We start from the raw sequence: 9,281 nt of genomic DNA on the forward strand, positions 1-9,281 counted from the left end.
TTGTGTGTGTGTGTGTTACGTTGTGTGTGTGTGTTTGTGTACTGAGATGTCTCACTCTCATTGTACATTCCATCAGCCCTCTGTTGCAGGTGTGTACTGTTCAGCTGAGGCCTCAGTCCATGCTGTCTGTCTAGCTGTCTGTCTAGATGACTGTCTGCAACACTCTTTCATCCCTCCTTCCTAACTCCTTTTATACCATTGTCTCTTCTCTCTCTCCCTCGCTCTGTCTCATTCTCTCTTCCTCTCTCTCTTTCTTTCTCTCTTTCTCTCCCCCCTTCTCTCTCTCCTGGCCCAGAATTATGAATCTAATGGGATTTCTTGGCAAGGCAACATTATTGTTCTGCCAACATATTCCGATATCAAACCATTGTAAAATAAAAAGCACTTAACAGGCAAAACCATAAATAATGAATCCCCAGCCACAGATGCTCGTCCACAAAGCTCCAGAGCAGTGGTTGTGTTTAGCAGAGCACAGCATGGTTATCCTCAGGGCCCGGGCTGGGCTGGGCCGGCTTGGTCCCTGTTGTATGGCTCCGCATGGCTCTCCCCTGGGAGGGGTAAGGCAGGCGGGGTGAGGGCAGGCCCAGGTCCAGTCCCTCTGTTCTAGCGCCAGAGGAGACAGGAATTGAGAAACCTCTGGATATGATTCTGGTATCCTGTGGGGAGTGTGAGGTTGTGAGTGTTTGTGTGTGTGTGTATGAGTGTGTGTGTATGAGTGTGTGTGTATAAGTGTGTGTGTATGAGTGTGCCAAGAGAGTGACTTAATTGATCACAGCAGGTTGGCTCAACCACCAATTGTGTTCCTATCACACCTGAAAGAGTTCCTTCAGACCTCCTCTGAGGCCTCCTCTAAAGAGAGAACCAGAGCCATGGTGCTGGGAGTTCTTCCAGAGGGCTTTGACGTGATCTCTGGGAGCCTTCAGAAACACCGTAGGCTCCCATCTCCTCGCTACCGACAACAAGCACAGAGCTGGTGCCGATCTCTAGAAGGGTCATCATTATCTATCCTCAAATTGGCCATTCAAAATTACAACAAAACGAAGGGCAGTTGAATGAGTCGGGTCAGTAAATCACAGAGCATGACCACTCAAGACCTAATAAGAACAGGGTACCAGCCACAACGTGGATGAAAGAGTGTCAGTTCAAGAGTGAGTCAGCCTTCAGTGCATACTGGTCTGACTACGACCATCTTCCTGAGAAAATACTTTTTTATACATTTTATACATTTATCCAAAGCAATGTACAAAGCTATATCTGTTCCAAATAACAGTATGGTTATATCACTGGTTATATACTACTGTACCTATAATGAGAATCGCACACGACAAAGGAATATGGATAAGGAACTGGCAAGTAATTCTTCTGTAATATTCAAGGCCTCCAGCAATATGGAGATGGAGATGAATATTGCAAATTACAACAGTTAGTAACAAACACGGCTGTGCTGTAGCCTGTAATTTACAAATATGTCAGCTGATTTACCTCATAATGACTCTCACATTGGGCATCAGTCATGATTATAGTTTTAACTAGTTCGGAATGGTTGTGCAAGTTATATACTGTCATTTTGACTGAACGCAGTGACCAAAACAATGTCTTATCAGGGCAAAATACCCTGGAACTCCACAGGGTTCTAATTAGACTTGGAAGCTTTTCTTTTTCTTTTGCAGGGTTCCTGCGAAGAATGAGCTCAATCAATAGTTCGGCCCCTTGATCACCAGTGTTCAAGCAAGCCGTGTGAAAGCAGGTGCTTAAACATGTTTAGAGAGCAAAGGCGGGCAGCCAATAGCAAAACAGCAACGCCCGGACGCTTATCATGGTCCTGAGAGAGACACAGGATATGTAGTTTGTCCAGTGTTGTCGTGAGAGGAAGTCACACAGAGAGACAGACAGACCATTTTCCTCCCATTAGCAAAAATGTGTTATTCATGAGGGCAAATTTAGTTTGAACTATGTTTCATTGATATTCTACACAGCCACATTGTACTGTCTGTCTGGGGACTTGAGCCATTTTATTTTATTCATATATTTATCCATTTCCCCTTCGGTGGCTATGAGAGATAAAGGGAGTGGTGACCGTGCAAGGTTGAGGGGTCAAACGTTAGACCCCATTCCAGGCTGTTTAATCATTCTCCCCGTAACAAGCTATCACCGGCAGCTGTCACAAGCCAGCAGGGAGACCAGGGACCTGGCCAGGGAGGCTGGGAGAGAAAGGGGAGGAAGGGGGAGTCCAGGGGAGGAGAGGGAGACTTGAGAGAGTGAAGAGGTGGGGGTGTCAGGGGAGGAGAAGGGGAGGGTATGGGAGGAGGGGGAGTCTAGGGGGTAGCTAGGGAATAAGGCGGTGTCAGGGGAGGAAAGGGAGGCAGGGGAGGCTGGGGAAAAGGGTGAGTCTGGGTAACAGGGTGAGGAGGGAGGGAGGCTAGGGGATAAGGAGGTGTCTGGGGAGGAAAGGGAGGCAGGGGATGCTGAGGGGGGAAAAGGGAAGGCTGAGGTACTGCGGGAGGGAGGCTGGGGACAATGGAGAGGCTGCAAAGGGCTGGGAGAGGGGGGAGGCTGCAGCACAGATCAGCACCAGAAATAGACATTTCCACATTTGGAAAACCACATAATCTGTTTCAAAACCCTTTCTTCTACTAAATTCCGATAGGCACTATTGGCATATCCATGCTGTGATTCTTCTACGGCTATTTATACAATGCAATTTAGACCGAAAGACTCATTGTGTAAGCAAACAATGCAGTTATGACATATTCTTTTTCAGCATTTTCCTGTGCTGACGGCAATCTCTCACAGCCCTTGTTTTTCCACAATGCAGCCAGCCTGCTAAAAAAATCAATCTTCCTTTCCATAATTCTGCAAACAGATATATTTTTTTCTCTTTTGTGATCAACATCATTTGCCTCATCCATTGCTAGACAGCTTTCCTGGCGGGCTATCATATATGTGTTCGTGTGTGTGTGTACGTATTTGTGTGTGTGAGTACACGTGTGTGCTGACAGGGTGTGAGAGGCAGCTTGTGTTGGCTGGTGAGGCAATGAGATCAGCGAGGGGGCATGTGTGCAGAGCCAGGACTCTGGTGGGGCAGTGGGGCTCGTGCCAGCTGCAGGACAGACAGCCCTGCTTGCCCCGCGTGGAGCGCAAGGGGCCGGGGCCTATCCTGTCACTCACACCGGAGACGGGGACGCTTATTTGGAGTGTCCGTCAGAGTCGCCACTCACATCCACGGTTCCTCCAGTATCTTCACCAGAACCGCTCGTGGTAGAACAGGGCCAGGGGACAGGAGGAGAGAGGAGACTGCAGGAGACGCACAGTCCTATCTGTTTCCCTCAACGCTCTCTCTGTAGAAAGAATAGGCCCTGTGATAAGGCAGAGGCAGCCATTTAAGGGGAACGGATTAAGCAGAGTAAAGAATCAATTACAGTGTTCTGACATTGTGGGGAGAGGCGCTGGGGGATCTCGATGTGTCCAACTTGATTAACGTCAGGGCTACTGATTCCAATTGTCTCGCAATCTTAGTCAGGATCTCCGCTGCTTTTTCTACCCCCTATATCACTCGCCCCTCTTCCGCATCCCTCTCTGATCATTATCCGGTCGGGAATCTGATACCTAATTCTATCATAGCCATGCATGAAGTGAAGTGTTAATGGAGACAGCGCTATAAGCCTCCAAAAAATATAATTACAGGCCGAGTTTAACGGGAGACTTGACAAGTGAATGGAGGCAGTATGGATAATCGAATCAAAAAGGAGTAATTCCATCAAGGCCTTTGATTATTCCAACCCGGCAGTCTTTCCGTGCTATGATTTGTATTCATAGGCATTATGTCTGTAACGATAAATGCACCGCAGCCAGAAAATGCGTTGTACAGTGCTGTTTGCGTCAGGAAATATGTGCTGCTGCAGGACCTACAAACATTATAATGAATGAATTGTCAAGTCGATATATTCATTGGTAAATAGGCATGTTGTCAATGACTTGAATACCAAGATGTTATTCATACCTACTGTACTGGTTGGTGGTAAATGCAAATGTTCTGCTTTGAGAAGATTGACGATGTACTGTGTCTTCTCCAGTCTATTTGTTTGATATATCCACCCGACATTCATTCCCCCTGAGCAATCCAGCAAGTTTCCTACAATTTACTCACAGAGCAGATGCCACGCTCAATATATCTCCCTGAAAATAGAGAGTGCAGCTAGAGAGAGAGAGAGAGAGAGAGAGAGAGAGAGAGAGAGAGAGAGAGAGAGAGAGAGAGAGAGAGAGAGAGACAGAGAGAGACAGAGAGAGACAGAGAGAGAGAGAGAGACAGAGAGAGAGTGCAGCTAGAGAGAGAGACAGAGAGAGAGAGAGAGAGAGAGAGAGAGAGAGAGAGAGAGAGAGAGAGAGAGAGAGAGAGTAGAAAGTAGACTTGCAAAAAAAAATGTGAAAGGAATTGCCTGGTATCTGCATGGATAGTTCCCCTCCTTCAGGCCGTCACAAAGTGATGAGGAGGACATTTTCCACCCAAAAATCGGAAAAAGTTGGTTCTGTCATTTTTCCACTAACAACTCGTCACGGCTTCTTCTTTAAACCTTGGGTGTGCAGCAGGTCCACATTTAGGCAGCGTTTTAGCTTGGTGTGAGTGACAGATGTATGTCCCTGTACAGGTGACCCATAAAATGAGTAGTGACATTGATGACAGAGTGGGAGGGGGATAGAGGGCGAGCTTTCTGTTCTGGTACCAGAGTCTGTCCTGAATTCCCTCAGGAACCATAGCTTTCCTGTACCTGCCGTTCACCAATGTACCACACTATACAGTAAACACACATACGGACGCACAGCTCAAGGACACAAGATAACCTTTGACCCGCGATTCAAAGCAAACAGGTGAAAACAAAGATGGTTAACAGAAGCTACTATGTGCTACTGGACAGTCGCTGTGCACACACATCTGTTTGACCCGAAGCCTTTTATTTCCCCACAAAGATAGAATCGCTTCATTGGCAGGTACATTTGCCTGGTGGCTTGGAGGAAGAGCAGGAGCACTGATACCCAGTGGTGGGACTTGACAAACGGGATTACAGGAGCTGCTCTTCTGACACATGCTGTGCTCTGCTTCGCTTCTGCACTGTAGTCACAAGACACAGGCAGAATTACCGCTAAAGGTCAGCAGAGTCACACATTCACTGAATGTCACAGCTTAGCCACAGTTTGGGGAGAGAAATATTGCAGATGAATGCTCCCGTCTCCTGGCAGTGACTAATTATCTGCCCTCGCATGGCGGAGTGAGAAAAGAAAAGGAGAGAAACCGAATTATAGGGGCAAGTTATAAGACAACAGGGGCGCATCGATTAGACTAAGTGAATCACACCGCCGCAACGCCTTGAATTTAAAACTTGGGAAGATCGCAGGCTCTGGGTGTTAGGTCGGATTGTCATTCCTGGAGTCCTGCCTTCATTGATGAGGTGACACACGTCACACGGCAGGCCTGCGGGGTGTCACAACCCAGCGGGGGAGCCCGGAATCTCAGAGAGGCTTAGCATAAGTGAGCATTCCACAGCCTGTCCCCTTCTCCTACACCCAAACACACACACGTTTACACAAACACACGCTTATACACACGCTTACACACACTCTTACACACAATCTTACACGCACTGATCACAACTCCAGCATATCACAGGGGGAGTAAGCTGACTGACACAGATTAACGATATCCCAACACGGAATTTCCCGGGGAGGATGTGTGTGTGTGTGTGGTGGCGGCAATTGGGAAACTGAAACAGAAGCATGGCTGTGAAGAAGGCACCTATTGTTGCACAGCTGCAGTTTGATCTCCTGAGATACAAGATGGAGCCACTGTGAGCAGCTCATGTTGTTGTTTTCTCTCTCGAACAGCCTCTTGAGTGAAGAGCTTTAACCGAGACTGACTCAGATACCGGTGGACTCAGGCTTGTAGGTAGTGAGCCAACAGTGTAATACAATGTCCACACTTGTACCGAGGGACGCAGTAAAAGTCCAATTCTTCAAAGGCACAAACAGCCAGAAAATCTATGCCCAGCAACAAGTCACCTGGCATGAGTCATTTATCAGAGCCCAAGATTTCTCCTCTAATATAAATATATCTGACATTCTCCCTGCGGCCCACCTCCCTCATCTCTCTCCCTGTCGTAGCTCTCCCAAACTCTGTTTACTCAGGGCCTGTCTCTCTCAATACTGTATCTCCCATCTCACTCACCATTCTTGGCCGTTCTTCTCCCTCCATATCACACTCTTTCATCTGTACGATTCCACTTAGAACAGTAGTTCTCCCCTGCTCATCTCTCTCTTCACTTCCTCAAAACACATATTCCCCAAACCATTCTTCCTCTCTTTCAAGTCCAGAATTGGACATCAAAGTCTTGTGATGGAATTTCATTTTCAAATCAAATATATAGTCCAAATGTACCTCCTCTAATTCATTTTCCTTCCTCTCTTTTCTCCTGCACGCCTGTGTGTATGTGTGTGTGCATGTGTGTGTATCACCACCTGCTGCAGCCTGCGGCCTGGAGTTCCTGCTGGTTCTCTGTGGTCTGGAGCTGTCCTGGTCCTGCCCACATCACTGTATCTGCTACACCGCGCCCACCACCGTTTCCTGCCAGGCACACAACTTCCTGTCCGTCCCTGAAGGCATCCCCCCGAACAGCGAGCGCATTTTCCTGCAGAACAACAAGATCCACCGGCTGTTGCGAGGCCACTTCAGCCCCACCACAGTCACCCTCTGGATCTACTCCAACAACATCACCTACATCGAGCCCTCCACCTTCCAGGGCTTCACCCTGCTGGAGGAGCTGGACCTGGGGGACAATCGCCACCTGCGCTCCCTGGCCGCGGACACCTTCCATGGGCTGGGCCGTCTCCACGCGCTGCACCTGTACCGCTGTGGGCTCAGCGCGCTGCCCAGCAACATCTTCCAGGGGCTGCGTAACCTACAGTATCTCTACCTGCAGGTACGTACAGCACTGCTGCCTGCTGAACGGCGAGGGGAGAAATACAGTTCTGTAGCTAGATGTGTCTATATTGGATATGGAGCGAGAGATAAGATTACTTTGTGGGATTTGGTTAGCTCCAAAAAGAGTGTATTTATTATTGTCGCCTGTGAGGGTTTGTTTATGACTCGGCCTGCTGTGTGTGTCTGTGCAGGATAACCACCTGGACTTCCTTCATGAGGACATCTTTATGGACCTGCAAAACTTGAGTCACCTGTTCCTGCATGGAAACAAGCTGTGGAGCTTGCAGCAGAACACCTTCCGGGGCCTGGGCGCTCTGGATCGCCTGCTGCTGCACCACAACCAGCTGCAGTGGGTGGACCGCCTGGCCTTCCACGACCTGCGGCGCCTCACCACCCTCTACCTGTTCAACAACTCCCTGACGGAGCTGTCTGGGGAGTGCCTGGCCCTGCTGCCCGCCCTGGAGTACCTGCGGCTCAACGACAACCCCTGGGAGTGCGACTGCAAGGCCCTGTCGCTGTGGGACTGGCTCAAGCGTTTCCGAGGCTCCACCTCCGTGGTGGGGTGCCAGGCTCCACCTGACCTGGCGGGGAAGGACCTCAAGCTACTCGGCAAGGAAGACTTCCCCAACTGCTCCGGGTCCAAGTCCCTGCACCAGAGCAAGACCAGCACCTGGGCGGACACGGAGAAGGTGTCCCTGAAGAACGAGCCCCAGCCGGTCCAGCCTCCGCACCCCCACCACCCCCACCACCACAACGAGGCTCCGCTCTACCCCTCTCCCCCCTCCCCTCTGCCCCACCCGCCACCGTCCATGGATGGGGGCGTAGCGGTGGGAGCGGGCGGGGAAGCCGGGGTGGCGCCCCCCCAGAGGCCAGGCCGCGCTCGGAACTGCACGCGGGCGAGAGGGGGGAAAGGGAAGGGGCAGAACGAGGTGCACACCCTGAAGGAGATGGCGGATAAGGAGTACTCCTCCCCCGACTTCACCGAAGGGGGGGGCAAATACGACCCCACGTCAGCGGACGGCACCGTCACGCGGCGGAAGCACAAGTGCCCCCCCCGGACATCTGTCGGCCCCCCGAGCGGGGTTCAACAAGCCACCAACGGGGGGGCCTTGGCCCTGCCCCTGCTGCACCTGTACGCCATCCTGGGAGTCTTGGTGCCTGTTAGCATTGATTGCATTCTGCGCTGACCCCGCGGGGGGGCAAGGATACGGCTTCACCATCGCTCCTGCACAAGGCCTGTGTGTATGTACTTTATGTGTGTGTGTGTGTGTGTGATTGTGTGTAAAACATTGTGTAGGGGCTTAGCTGTTTAGACTCTGAAGTAGACGTTGGAACATCCGACATCCGATGAGGAAGGACCGTGTGGAGGAGTCGGGAGAGACGAGAGGAAGCGTGGAGCACGCCTGCACTGCCACAGTTGCTATTATGATTTGATTTCCTGTTGTGTTGCTGTCTTGTCTTTTTTGCAGCCCTCTCTTTGTGTTTTTCTGCTCGAGCTGAGATAACCAAACTTTTTGAAAGAAAGAGGCTTGAAGCAAGACGCTAGCTACAAGTGAAGTGAAAAAGTGTTTCAACAAGCTGAATTTTTTGGTTTCGCAATCTGTGAATCCTTTTTGAGAGAGGGGGGAGACGGGGATTGTTAAGCCCTCGGAATGAGTGTATCCAGTCTAATTTTCAGTCTTATTTGCCAAATGTATTTTTCTATTACCTGCTTTTGCCAACCATGTACCATGTAATTGGACCACAGTGTTTCCCATCAGCCAAGAGATAAACTGAGAGCTGGGCTCCGAATCAGAGCAGGTATTTGCGGAGCTTGCTGCTCTTCAGGAGTGCTCCTATAGCAGCACAGTATGGGGCACCAGCAGAGAGGGCACACGCAGAGAGGGCACACGCAGAGAGGGCACACGCAGAGAGGGCACACGCAGAGAGGGCACACCCAGCAGGTACATGCCCCGGCTCCTGCTCCTGGAACAGATATCACTGACCAGACATGGCCAACTCTGCTGCTCCTTCATATCATGTTATTTAGAGCTTTCGCTTTAGTTTGTTTTAGGTGATCCTGGCTTCCCGCGGATGTTTCTCCATGTTGTTGTTGATTGTCATTTCTTTTCTAATCCATATGTGCTACCGCATATTAAGCTACTCCACCCAAGCTGCTAATTTTCTGTATGGAGGTGAATGGTAGTAAATGCTCTGTTCCCATATGCTACAATGTGTCTCCCCCAGAGGAACAAGCTGTGAATATCAAGGAATCTGTCTGGTACTTGTCCTAGATGTTGTTCATTTGATTTTGCTGAGATACAAAAGGACC

General features: G+C 50.0%; 1 protein-coding gene across 1 annotated transcript; it reads left to right on the top strand.

Moving 5' to 3' along the window:
- Positions 1-6,512: 6,512 nt before the first annotated feature.
- On the top strand, positions 6,513-8,933 carry rtn4rl1b (reticulon 4 receptor-like 1b; the record flags this gene model as incomplete). Its single annotated transcript, XM_047036170.1, has 2 exons — positions 6,513-6,968; positions 7,162-8,933. Coding segments are annotated over 2 exons (1,452 nt in total), but the record flags the coding sequence as incomplete, so codon positions are not given.
- Positions 8,934-9,281: the final 348 nt, after the last annotated feature.

Source organism: Hypomesus transpacificus, chromosome 15 (assembly GCF_021917145.1).
Source record: "Hypomesus transpacificus isolate Combined female chromosome 15, fHypTra1, whole genome shotgun sequence".
In the NCBI taxonomy this organism is placed as follows: Eukaryota; Metazoa; Chordata; class Actinopteri; order Osmeriformes; family Osmeridae; genus Hypomesus; species Hypomesus transpacificus.